Source organism: Balearica regulorum, chromosome 1, assembly GCF_011004875.1.
Source record: "Balearica regulorum gibbericeps isolate bBalReg1 chromosome 1, bBalReg1.pri, whole genome shotgun sequence".
In the NCBI taxonomy this organism is placed as follows: domain Eukaryota; kingdom Metazoa; phylum Chordata; class Aves; order Gruiformes; family Gruidae; genus Balearica; species Balearica regulorum.
The window spans coordinates 7,056,003-7,069,793 of record NC_046184.1 but is presented as its reverse complement, the minus strand read 5'-3'; the positions used below and the strand labels follow the sequence as shown (position 1 = coordinate 7,069,793).

The window sequence follows — 13,791 nt, the reverse complement described above, 5'->3', positions numbered from 1 at the left end:
AAAGGTAATAACAGGATGCTAGGATTTTATTAGCTAAATATTCTCATAATAAAGAGTATTTAATTAATGCTGAAAAATCAGAGTATAGATAATAAGGAAAAATGTGAATTTAACATGATTTCCTGTTTCAGCTACTGGACAAACACACTTCATACCTCACCTGCTATGTAGCTGATGTATTGACCAATATTCTATTTTGAAGCTTTGAATGCACTTCTTATTGTCATATACCAGTAGTCTTGGGCAGCCTAAATCCAGTTTCTCTGTTAGCCTCAGTCTAGCTGCTTGTCATAGACTGTCATTATCTCAAACTAGACAAACTCTTTGGTGTTGGTGTGGTGCTGTCTTGAACTGACAGATCTATCCCTTGGTACATCACTCTGCTTTGGAAATCTTCAGTTGTCACTTTCAATGATCTCTTGTATTCTTAAAATGATGACTTTTTTTTACTAGTAATGTTTTGCTCTTGCTTTGTAGATTTTTATGATGAAATGGCTCCCATCTTCACATTCGAGATATAAATACTAAAAAATTCAGCGTTCTATTTAATTGTGTGCTAGCTCAGTTCACCTTTATTCTTTGCTATTTTTTCACCAGTATTTTAATCTTGACCTTTTCTCAGTTGTCATTCTTGATCCTGTACTACATCCTCTTCCCTAGTGATACACATGCTAGTGTAGTCATTCACACTCAGCAGAGAAATTCCAGCGTCCCTTTTCAGCTGCTTTATGGGAGGAAAGCCTCGGATAAGACCTTCAAGGAGAGGTTTCCTGCAGCTTTTTTTGGTGGACTGCACTAGAATTGAGCAAAAACAGAATAAGAAAAGTGAGGTCCTCAGGTTTTTGTCTTAGTAACATCGTGCTTATTGGGCTCTGCAAATGTGGGTGCGAGTGTAACCTGTATAGCAAAGGTGAAGAGACACCTGATCACAATTACCATTTAGAGGGGAAGGCAGGCAAAATTTTACTTATAAGAATACTCATTTATAAAGACTCTTTGTGTAAAGAAGTTGTTTCAATATTAATAATAATTATAAACCAAACAGAAACCCCTGCAGCTTTGTGGCCCTCTGGAAACTAAGTACCAATCCTCAAAACACCTTCCTAATAATAGCCCACTTTGCATACTGTGACTTTGATTTGATTTTGTCAGAGTAGTTTATTTTTGTTGAACAGATGAGAATATAAAATAATTTGCACGACTTAGGATTCTCTTACTTAGGTGAGTCTAGCTTTTGTGGATTGTTTGAATCTGATGTTTACTGTATCGAAGTTGATAATTCAGATTTCTTAGGAAGTGACCAGGGCACCTTAGTATTTGACTAGTTCTGAAATATGATTGTTCCAGAGAAATATATTCTTGCACAGCTAAATTGATAACAACTACTTAAAATCCAGCGCTACACTTTTTCAGTACAAAATTGCTAGTTAACGTTCTACAGAACGTAATTTCCAATTTTGTTGTTGAACTTGGTCACACCAGCAGCAGTAGTAATGTGTTTAGAATGAGTCTAAACACCTTTACACTTGTTGAAATTTCTCTCTAGCCCATGTTAAGATGCAATATGTCACGATCTCTGTTAGTGCGTTCATTACTGTGGAATCAAATCACCTCACGGTCTAATGTGAACACACTTCCACACTCCCATGTGGAAGACAAGTGATGTGTTGTCCATTCTATAGATCCATGAGACAGGAAAGAAGCTGACTGTGGCATTACAGGCACTTGAATTCTTTTCCCAGGACTTCAGTTAGTGCTCTCCACTATTTTTCTTCCCTTGCCAGTATACAGGAGCGTGTACCTACAGTTTATTCTCAAAGGCCAGTTGTGTGGGAGGAGAGCTGAAAGCAAAGATCAGTCTCCGTAAGTTATCTCTGCTGTCCATGCAGGCAAAAGTTCAGAGGAGGAGTCTGAACTTCAGAGGCTGTTTTCCTATTTAAGAACTGTCCTCTCCTCTAAAGCTCCTGCATCTGAAAGCCGGAAAATGTGTTCAGCAGAATAAAGCATGCAAAGAAAAGAGCTGTTTGTGAAACAGCATTACATTTAAAACAGAAAAATAAATTTCAGGTGTTCATTGTGTTTCTATTTCATGTTCCTGGTTTTTGGCTAACGTGATTAGGAGAGAGAATGGAGAGCACCAAAGCTGAGATTAGTCATGAAGAGCAAAGAAGCAAGTGAGTTTTGAGAGGAGGTGTTTGGAGAAGTTTGGTATCTGAAATTTGAAGAAATACATTGCTCCAGAAATGCATAGAGCATTGCGGATTGGTGGAGGACATGAAAGGATTTAGGGAGAAGTGTGAAATTTAATTTCAAAGATTTCACATGTTAAGAAATAATAAGAAATTTTTGTGATCTTGTGATGTCAGCAATGTGCAAAAAGGCCTTGATTTAATGTATTCTCCTGGGCACGTTTCAATTTAAGCCATAACATTGTCTTGCTGACTTAAATTCTCCCAACTTCACATATTCAATGGATTTGTGATTATTTCTTGGCTTATGCTGTGGTGTAATGTTTCTGTGCCTTTTTACAAGTTCTGGTTTTCTGCTCTAGCCACAATTAGGTAAAAGTGTATCTGTGTGTTTCTCTATCACATGGAGTATTTAGGCAGTATTAATACTTACGCAGCCGTGTTGAGAAGCTGACCATAAGATTTTTATACAGATTAATAACTGGTGGTACCAGGGAAGGGAGGTGGGGGGAGAAGGTTGCGAAAAACTGATTCATTTTACATATACAGTTCAAGATGTCTTTAATTACAGCTGTGTACGAAGGTTGACCTTGCCAAATACAGGTTTGGATCAGGTTTCTAATTTGGAGAGAAATGTCACGTCTTTGGAAAAACTGCTTCTAAGGTTTTTACTAGTAACATCTCTCCCTAATCCATTGAAACATTGCTCACTCTGCCTTATCTGCTGCCCATGTGCCAAGGCAGCTGCTGTTTTGGACAAGAGTCGTTTTTACAAAGTTAGATACATTCAGCTAGCCCTAGCCTTTCTCCTTCCCTCCTCATCAACGGTAGAATTATTTATTTTTTTTAAAGTGAGATGAAGAGGTAAAAGCACGATTCTGCAATTCATTGATGTTTGAAGTTTCTTCTCAGTTGTAACCTTCTGCAAGTGAAATGTTCTACTAAATATATTAAAGTTCCTTGCTTTGCAACCACAGAGCCAATGCTGCTGATATTGAGCATGCCATAGAATTGGAATATTATATTATGTACCATTAAATCACAGTTAAAAACCAGAAGCAGTACGGCAGTAAGTTCTAGTGATGTATCAGTTAAGTACGTCCTGACAAAAATACACAGTTTACATAAAACACACAACTGCTGAGTAACTGAAATACTAAACAACAAAGCAATATGTAAGAATACTGAATTACTATGAAAGCTTTATCTGTTAGAAGAAACGCAGAAGTTACTGTGTCCAGTTAAACATACTTGTGGCATTTTTCTTGCAAGATTTTCAGTAAAAACTAGATTGAGATTAATTTACTGCTCAACACATGCTTGAGGTTTATGCACTGCTGCATAGAACACAAACTTTTTTGTTTACATGGTAAAAGATTTTGGTGTGTACCCCTGGAGCTTTCTTGTAACTGTAAATGTTATCTAATTCTTAGTTTGCTTTGCACTACTAAATTTCAATTTATGGTCTAGAAATCAACTCAACATCCCAGATACAATAACTGACAGTTGTGCTGAAGATGGTGATACTAGATTAGTGTTACTACAAGATTACTCTGGTCTTCTTGTATCATATCATTGCAAATTGGTGTAATTTTTCAATGCATGTTTAGATTCTTAAGAGATTGAAATGTGGCTTTTTCTGGGTAGGGACATGTTTTTCATGAACAAGGAATGGTCAAAGATTTAGGTATAACTGTCAACTCTCTCAAAATGTTCTAAACAACTATTTGACACTAGAAAGTGCTCTAACATTTCTGTACTACTTCTAAACATTAAGAAATTGTGCATGCAAAAAATGGACGTTATTTAAAATGACTTGTATTTCCCCAAATTCACAAATCAGCTGTACGCTTCAGTAGTTTAGCATCTCATCTGGGAGGGTAAGGCAGCTATTTCTGAACAGTTTTAGATTCATCTGCTGAGATTATGTAGGGGGCTTTTTCCTGATGTAGATCTTCTTTTGTCTGATGTGGTCTTCTGAAAAATTTGTGCAGATACTAGAAATATGTAACTTTAGAGGGTAAAAGAATATCAAAATCTCTAGTGGTTGGTTTCAGTGGTTGCCAACCTGCATAGTATCAGATATATCATATTAAACTATTTCTTTTCTCCTTTCTTTTCTTAGGAGACGTTGATCCGGCAGCAAGTGTCATTTCATTAGGTCCTGTATCTCTGATGTTGTGGATAGTGGAGTCCTCCAGCGATTAAATGAGAGCAGTGGACACATCTCAGCATGTCAGTCTAGAGCGTTCAGAATCGAAACCTGGGACAGGCTGGGGCCGTGGGGCAGAAACAACAGCCTCCCCTCTTCCCCCAAACCCACACAGAACAAGTGGAAGCTTCCAGTCATGGCCTACCAAAAAAAAAAAAAAAAGCAAAAAAGAAAAAAAAAAGCTTTTTGTTATGGGAACCGCGTTGAGGGTTAATTTTCTTATAAGAGCAGAAGTAAATGAATGAGATGGCTAACTTGACCAGTGAGCAGCTTGGTGAAAATAAAGATCAACCTGAAATTCAGATGAATTACACTGGAACGGAAAAGGTCTTTGACAGCTCAGTATGTGGGAGAACAAAAGTTCTAAACTTGATGCAAGTTACGTTATCTCCAAATCGAGCGCTTTGTGTCGGAAGGATATTCTTTGGGGGCTGCAGATCTACAGTAGAAAAACATAGAGCAAACGGTGAAATCTAAAAGAAAACCCTGACAAGTAGGATAACTTCTTATCAAACACTCCTCAGTGAAACAGTTTTTGGTTCAGGAATAACCTTTTGCTGCCAGACAGGCAAAAAAGAGGGGGTGGGGAGGGGTGAAAAACTTCAGAGCCAAGGAGGTAAAATATCTGTTAGGGTTTAAAATAGACTGTGAAGTTGATTTAATACAGGGTGTTGACTCGTACTGCTTGGAACAGCCTGACACCAGCCTAAGGACGGGGATATAGTTGAGCCCATTGTATGTACCATTGAAAACCAAAATGTGCCAGTCAGCATAACAGGAGAATGTCAAGGAGTTGATCTTCATGGGTTGATAAGCCTCTGTGTCATTGAAACAAACAAGAAAGTTTTAAAAAAAGAAAAAAAGATTTAAGTCTGGAAACAAGTAGAATTTTTATTTTTTTTTCTAAGTAGAAATGAGATTTCTTGGTCTGTTTCTGACAATCTGTTATTTATTAGCATAGGGTTTTGTTTGCTTTCAGGTAAAGGTAGTTAATTGAGTTAAGGAGCTCATCTGTATGTTACTACTAATTCTTTTTTCTAGCTCTTTTAAAATCCTTTTTACCACTGTTTTTGGTTTCTGCATGTAGGAAAGAGAGACTTGTAAAATTGTAACATTTCATACAGAAATGCCGCCCGATCTTCACCAGCTTCAGAAATCTGACCTTTGCCAATGCTGCAATAAAGTGTTGTAATTTAGAATTGGCGTCTGTCTCTTTACGTTGACTTTGCTTCTTCTGAAATGATGTTTTGAAGAGTTTGGTATATCACGGGGCTCGGGCAGCGCTGCATACAAGCAACGTAAAAATAAATGGAATTTTACCAAAGCAGGAGGATTCCTGCCCTGAGAAACATACTTGGAGCACGCTTAGTAAATGCAGAATTTCCTCGCTGTTTAGCAAGGAGTTGTGAAACTGAGATGGTCATTTCACATAACATAAGCTGTCGTATGCATTTAATTTAACCTGAGTGAAATTAAGCTGGTTTTGGCTACACTAATAATAATAAAGTTCTCTCTTGTTGCATTGGCACCTCAGTTTGTATGCCAAACCATGAAAGGGTGAAACGCTGTGGTGGCCCGTGCACGGACCAACACCAGAGAAGAGCAGAACTCCTCTTGGTGATGATTTGCTTGAAAACATAAGTGAAATTGTGGCCGAATAGTGTTCCTGTCACCAGGCAGTCCTGAAATAGCAGCAGCCTTCTACTTTGGCGAGTTGGACTGTTAGCTGAAGCAGTTACAGTGAACTTTAAAATGCGTAAGCTTGCCAGTGATGCTTTGGAGAGAAGTCATCAAGGTTTTTAAAATACACCTACTTAAAGTTACAGGTTTTAATCACAGAATTGAGCAGTAAGAGTGGAAAAACAGCAAGTGCAGCTCTAGGTCTGCTCCTTTGGTGTAATAACGGTTGGGGTCGAAGTGCTGGAATGATTGGAGCGCGTCTTCCCCCAGGATCTTGCTGGTCAAGGTGGTGGTAGACAACTTCCACTTTGCAGAATGTGGCTGGAGGTTTTTAGTGGATGCATCTTTCTAGATTTCTGCCAGTCTTAGATCTCATTTTGTAAGGAGGCAAGTATCCCGAAGTGAGGAGTACACTGTGGGAAGAGCAGGTGTTTGTTTCAGCTCTTGTGTTTAAACAGCCTATGTGTTTCTTTTCATGTCTCTTTTTTTTTTCCACGTACAATTTGTGGGTCATTTATTAATCACATTTGCAACTCTGATCTTCTCCAGGAATGTCTTCTACAGCAATATGACGGTTGTCCATTGGTCAAATCTAATTTCCACTTCCCTGATGAAAAATGCCTACCACTTCCTAATAGCAAATTAAGCATCTAATTGTGGTTCAGACTAAAGTCAACTTCCTCTTCTCAACGTGCTGCTTTGTTTCAAAGGCATTTAATTTATCCAAATGGAATAACTGCCTAAAAATAAAACGTGAATTCACATTAGCTCTATCTTGGATGTGTCAGTCTAATGCCTTGGATGTAATTTGAATCAATGGGATACTTTTATAAAATTATTTGCTGAAAATAGTTTGGAATCAGCTGGGGCTTTCCCTGACTTCAGGCTGAAATCAAAACTTAATTCAGTGAAACTTTTTGAAGCTTAATTAAAAAAACCCACCAAACTTCTGAGGTTCTGATGAAGGAAAACGGCATGTCAAAAATCATTGCAATTGAAACAATCAGGCTTGAATATATATAACAAAAAAAAAATGTTTAGATGTTATTTATTCTTTGCTTTTCCGTTTGCCAGCCCAGAGCCCCGTGGTGTGACTAGATGCCATCCTGCTGCCTGCAGAGCAGCTTTGCCACCTGATTCACGTACACCTTGTTGCTGTAGGGATTGCATGGCTTCCTTCTGTGTCATCCGAATGGTTTGTCTTCCTTTAAGGAATATTTAATTAGAATGGTCAGGTCAGCTGCCTGCTTTTGATACAGAAACGGGGCAATAACCTTTATTTTAGTCAGTGTTTGTCCGTTACTGGTGAATATTGCTGCTTTATCCAGAGCACAAGATATTTGTAATGAAGTTACATCTAATATCACTGCTTCTCTTTTCCAACAGCACCATGACCCATGGGTGCGGCGGGTCACTGGGGAAATCATGCCAAATTCAAGCTGTGGCATCGTTTGATGGGAGAGAGGATGTTCCCCAGGAGTGTTTCTCAAAGGATGCTAGTGGAAGGCGCTCTTGCAAAGAGCATTTCTAAAGCAGCATTCCCGAGCATGCGTGGAAGCAGTTAAATTCGGGAAAATGGATGTAGATGAAGGAGAAATTGTTTCATGTCCTTGATTGCGCAAAAGATTTCTGTTATCTTATCGTGCTCTGGAAAGAATTTGGACTTGAGTCAGGTCCAGGCATTGGCAGTTGTGTCTGCACCGATGTGAGGCTCATTGAGCTGGCTTGCTGACAACCAGAAAATGCATTGCATGATATACTACTCAACAATTTTTTGCCTCAGTTTTCTATGATCATCTCTTTTCTTGCATCTCTCAAGCCCCCAAAATTCAAGGCAGGGACTTGGGGGATGAAGTCTCTCCCATTGTAGATCAAGTTTGTGACCACATGAAGAACCTTGAACATACGTAAGTCCATGGGACCCAATGAGATGGACCCTGGGGCATCCCAGGGGCTGGAGCACCTCTGCTATGAGGACAGGCTGAGAGAGTTGGGGTTGTTCAGCCTGGAGAAGAGAAGGCTCCAGGGAGACCTTAGAGCACCTGCCAGTACCTGAAGGGGCTACAGGAAAGCTGGACAGGGACTGTTTACAAGGGCAGGGAGTGCATGGAGGACAAGGGGGAATGGGTTTAAGCTGAAGGAGGGGAGATTTAGATTAGATGTTAGGAAGAAATTCTTCCCTGTGAGGGTGGTGAGGCCCTGGCACAGGTTGCCCAGAGAAGCTGTGGATGCCCCATCCCTGGCAGTGTTGAAGGCCAGGTTGGATGGGGCTTTGGGAAACCTGGTCTAGTGGAGGGTGTCCCTGCCCATGGCAGGGGGGTTGGAACTAGATGGGCTTTGAGGTCCCTTCCAACCCAAACCAGTCTGTGATTTATGGCGCATCACTCGACAGTCTGTTTGAGCTGAGGTGCTGTGTTAGTCCTTGTTCAGGAATGGCGTCAAGGAACCTCCGAAATCAGAAAGTGCCAGGTTCACCTGGGAATGTCAACACTCACAGACAACACCTTGAACTCCAGCTGGTGGTACTGGCCATCTTTTTCTACTCTGCCACGCTGTAATGTGATAGTTTTTTAAAAAATGGTATAAATCTTTTTTTAATTAATTGCTGAGTTTTCAGAGCTGTTCTAATTTTATTAATTTCCCAAGCCTTCAGAGAAATCAGTTCTGCCGTTTGTGTTACGGAGATAAAAATATATGCAAACACATCAATGCACGTACACCGCAGCACGCATGCATAATGTAATTTTTAGATCTATCGAGGCTTAGAAAACCACCTATTTGTATTGTGGAGACTGCTTGATTTGCTCAAGTTTTCAGATTCTATTTTTGTTTGTCCTTCCCGATGAAGCAGTAATTGTGCGCTTGGCAGGGCGGCACGGTGCGAGCGGTGAGGAATTACTGTCTTCGGCTCCGGCAGTTTGCTGATGCAGCCTTCTCTTTACAAGGAAACGCGTTCGATTTAAGTAAATGCGGTGCAGTTGAAAAGTGCTGACTGGGGGAAATTACCCAGGACGGGCTCTGCGGGCTGCCAGCCCGGCTTTTCCCAGCCCCTCCAGCTGATCAGCGTCGGCACCGACTCGGAACGGCTGCGGCCAAGGGCGAGTAATTAATAGTCCGTGCACGTTCGACCTGCAAGGCCTCCGACGCTGCGGGGAGAGGCACCGCGCTGCCCGAGCACGGTGGCTGAGCGCTGTTGGCTACGCGCTCGTTATCAAAACGGTGATTGCGCTGTTCCGTCGGGAGGTGTAAAGGACGTAGATAAATGACAAAGCGAGTAAACAAACTTACTAATTACTATTGCCCGCACAAAGTGGTACTGTAGTATTAAGACCACGTATCCCAGCCAGGTGAGTGAATATTTCCAAAATAAATACAATAATACTGCTGTGAGCCTGCATTTGCCTCCTGATAAATATATTAATTTTTTTCTTTTTTCCTTTTGAGCCTCGTAACCCATTTTTTCCACGGTGAGGTTTTTGGCCACATGCTGCTGCTGAAGATGCTCGTCTTAGACAACACTTCGCTGTCTCTTCTCAGAACTCGACTATAAATAAATTTTTTCCAACCACTCCTTAGGAGATCCCAGCGTACTGGGAGTAGGAAACTATTTGGGCAAGAATCAAACAAGTGAGTAAATGTCAAAACATTTACTTGTATTGTTTGAATTGTAAACTTTGCTTTTAAGTTGTTATTGTCCAGGTACAATTCTGCCATTAAAACACTTGGTGTTTATGATCATCGTTAAAGAACAAACAGCATTTTGTTAAAAACGCCTTCCTTCCTTCCCTCCATCACCTGGATCCAAGCCATCAGGCAAATAAAAAATGGTTGAGACACTTGAAGAATAAATTTCGATTTTGCTGATGTTTATTTGTTCTTTGACATTTACCTGCAGGAAGAAAGTTTCTGTTGTGCGTGAGATAAAGAGAAACGACCTTTCCGTCTGGAAACAAGTCATGGTTGACAGCCCAAGAACTTGAAAACTTTGTTGTGTTTACCCCCCCCCCCCTTTTTTTTTTTTTGCAACTTTTTGCTAGTACTTCAGGGATGTCTTGGTAAGGACACCCCCATCACGCTCTCATTACCATGTTTCACAGCTGTAACACTCACGAGAGGGACCTGGGAAGCGATTTTGGATGCTGGTGATGCAACTTCACTAAAGGTACCATCACTGGACCAGTCTTCTAGCTGCGATACAGCTGTTGGCATTATTTTTTAGTTTCTGGAGACTCTGTAGTTTTGTTGCAGTCCCACATCTATTCCCTGTAATTCTGATAGTAGCGTTTTGTAGGTAAATCGAGATAAGCAGCACGGCTGTCCTGCAAACCCTCATACTCCACCTCCCTCCACTGCAGCGTGGGCAGTCGGACCGATGCAGCTCTGGAGTGGGCAGCGCGAGGAGAAAGGCGGCGGGTGTCTGGTTTGGGTGGTGTAACTGTGGTAGGTACCTGGCTGCGTGCTCTGCTCTGTTTGATGTAAGTTATTGAAATTTTGGGGAAAAGTACTAACTTTGAGTTTATCTACCTGGTATGAAATCCTTGGGGGTACATTTGTCCCCAAGATGATCAAAGAAGATCAGAGGGCTGGAGCTCCTCTCCTATGCAGACAGGCTGAGAGAATTGGGGTTGTTCAGCCTGGAGAAGGCTCCAGAGAGACCTCAGAGCACCTGCCAGTACCTGAAGGGGCTACAGGAAAGCTGGACAGGGACTGTTTACAAGGGCAGGGAGTGACAGGACGAGGGGTAATGGGTTTAAACTAAAAGAGGGGAGATCTAGATTAGATGTTCGGAAGAAATTCTTCCCTGTGAGGGTGGTGAGGCACTGGAACAGGTTGCCCAGAGAAGCTGTGGATGCCCCATCCCTGGCAGTGTTCAAGGCCAGGCTGGATGGGGCTTTGGGCAACCTGGTCTAGTGGAGGGTGTCCCTGCCCATGGCACAGGGGGGTTGGGACTAGATGGGCTTTGAGGTCCCTTCCAACCCAAACCAGTCTATGAATCTAAAAAATAACGCTACTGGTCTGCTCTTGATAAATTATCCAATACTTTAAGGCTAGCTACATCACTCAGCTCTATTTACAGAAAATACTTCTAGACAGTTCCTCTCTTACCACTGGAGCCCCTTGATAACACAGTGACGATTTTTGTGGCAGCTTGTCCTAATGGACCGTCACTTCTCCGCATGGCCAAGTGCTGTTCCCTGTGCTCATCGCCTGAATGCATTTTATCACTCGCCATCCAGACAGTCCCGCAGGGTGTGATCATGGCATCTAAGAAGCTGCGTTGCTAAACCCATCAGCGCTGCCTGCTCCTAGGCAAGCTCCATCTCACCTGATGGTTGTTCGGCCATCCCCACTCCTCTGTGGGTATCGGCATCCTGCAGTGATACAGGTGAGGAGCCTCATTTCAGGGTAGACACAGCTTGTTGTAGGAGTTTGTATCTCACTTGTATATTTGAGACAGCAAATTTGCCTCCTAGACGCTGGAATTGGAGCTCTATGTCCACGAGGAGACTCTCCCTGTGTACTGGTCTTCCTCAAAACAGGAATTTCAACTGAAAGATAACCTTAAAAGTGCAGAAAGCTCTATGGAAGCACCACCAAAGGTGATGTGACCAGTCAGGGAGAGATGCTGTAAAGAATGATGGGTTGTGTCCTGCTGGTTCCACTAAAGAAAAAGCCCTCTGCTACCCATAAAGCCTCATCCAGATGCACAATTGCTCAGGTGCTGCCTCTTGCCTCTACTGGGTGCCTGTGTGTGGAAATGGGCTGAGATGTCTACACTGGGTGTGAGGCATGGAGTCCTGCTACGGTTGGTGGAGATGGGATCAGTGAAGCCTCAGCAGCTACTCGGTGTCTCCTTTAGGGCGAGTTCAGCCACTGCCTAGGTGTAACGGGCGAGATCTCCGTTGCAGTAGCAGGACCTGAGTGTCCCACATGTGCACAGCCACTGAACTTCAGGTGCCTTCACTGGAGCTGAATCCTGGAGGTGCCTGAGGCTATTGGAGGTGTTACCTGAGGTCCTGTGTGGGACCAGCAGACACGATGTGGGGCTTGGGGTAGACCTGTGTCCTTCTCCAGTGGTAGCAGAGGTTCAGACGTGGTGTGGCAGAGCATGAAACCTCTCTAAATTCGTGTGAGCAAACAAATTGGGTTGCTGTGACCGCAGTCAGCTTGGTGCGGGAGAAGAAACGCTGAAACAGTGTTAACGAGATACTTAATTGTGCTAGCGTTAGCCACTGCTGTCAGCTCTGCCTCCCCTGCGAACAAGGAAAAGCCTGTGCAAATCTGGGAGTTAGGGATACACAAGGAGCCCGCTTAGGACTGCAGTCTTCCACTGGCTTGTCCTACCTCCTAGGGCTTGTGGCCACCAGTCAGTCCCTTAAAAGTCACCACTCTGCTTAATTTGGTTAAATGAAATTAAATGTCCCTGTTTTGGGAATAGACATTAATTTCTGAACCCACAGCTTCCTTCTTGGGCAGCTCCTGGCTGAAAACAGCAATGCTGTGAAAGAGCAGTGACCGACCGACTGCGACCACCTCTCCAGAGCCAGAGGCTGCCCCAAGGGAGCTGGTTTCAGAAACCCTTCCATACCAGTGGAGCCCGGAGGTCACACACGCACACACACATACATATGCCCGGCATCGGGGCCACCGCTCATCCTCGCTGGCATCTCCTGAGGGAAAGGATTGCTGGAAGTCCCCTCCAGCTGCCAAGGGAAGCCCATGCCTGCTCTACAAGGACGAGCTGTTCCTGGCTGCAGAGCTGTCCCGTATCTCAGTGTCACTGTCCGGCTGAGCTGGTTGTCCTCTTTGCTGCACCAGTATCTGATTTTTTAAATTATATATATTATATATACACACATATGTATATACACCTCATATATCTGTTCACAGTAAGCTAAAGATCAGATGTTCTTCTCCTGGGAATCACAACTTGAATGTATTGGTAAGACAGGCTTTCATAACCTGCCTGAAGAGATGTTTGGTGTCTCTACTGTATTAATCCAGTAATAAATGTTTTATTAATGTATTAATAATCGATACAAGCTGCTGGAAGCTTCATCTCTGGAGCAATGGAAATGAAGCCCAGGTAGTGAGAGAGATCTCAGAAGTGAGTTTGGCTCTTCTGATCTCTGCTCTGAGCAGCTCTGCATGTGGTGATGGGGCTCCGGCTTCCTCCTCGGGCTCGTGGCAGGAAGAGCCCTCTCCGGGGAGGAAGAGCTGGTGGTCAGCCTGGTCAGGGAGGATCAGTCTGCTTCTCTCCGGGAATTCAGCCAAGCTGTTCCAGGCAGACAGTGGTTCCTCATCCCTCCTGCGGCAGCCTTTCTTTTCCAGTGGAAAGATGGATGCAACAGCAGGACTTGGACAAACTCTCCCTTTCTTACTGCTGTAATTGTCTGGTTTATTATTCAGGTTGGTGCCAAATCCCATGCCCTGTGAAACCACGAGTTTATTACTAGCTGTGACTCTTACCTAACGTAAAATCAAACCAGCTTTTGGTTTCAGAGAAAGCATCGCTGTTGCCTGCAAAAAGTGACACGCCGCAGAGGAAACTCTCGGCATGGCTGGCACGGAGCTCGGGGATTTATTATAGGATGTACCGACAACTGCCATGCTGGGCACACAGTGCCCATTTCCTGGGCTTGAGCATGCTGGAAAACTTATGCCATAAATAAAAATTAAACCTAATCATCAGGCAAAGTAAATCCATTT

At 42.9% G+C, this 13,791-nt stretch overlaps 1 protein-coding gene across 2 annotated transcripts in view; it reads left to right on the top strand.

The window, feature by feature from the left end:
* The window catches only part of UPF2 (UPF2 regulator of nonsense mediated mRNA decay), a 66,508-nt gene extending 61,822 nt beyond the window's left edge, over positions 1-4,686 (top strand). For both annotated transcript variants that reach the window (XM_075764560.1, XM_075764643.1), the window contains one exon: positions 4,315-4,686. In XM_075764560.1, the coding sequence (XP_075620675.1) occupies positions 4,315-4,324 (10 nt within the window). In that variant the 3' untranslated portion in view covers positions 4,325-4,686. The remainder of the gene's footprint in view (positions 1-4,314) is intronic.
* Positions 4,687-13,791: the final 9,105 nt, after the last annotated feature.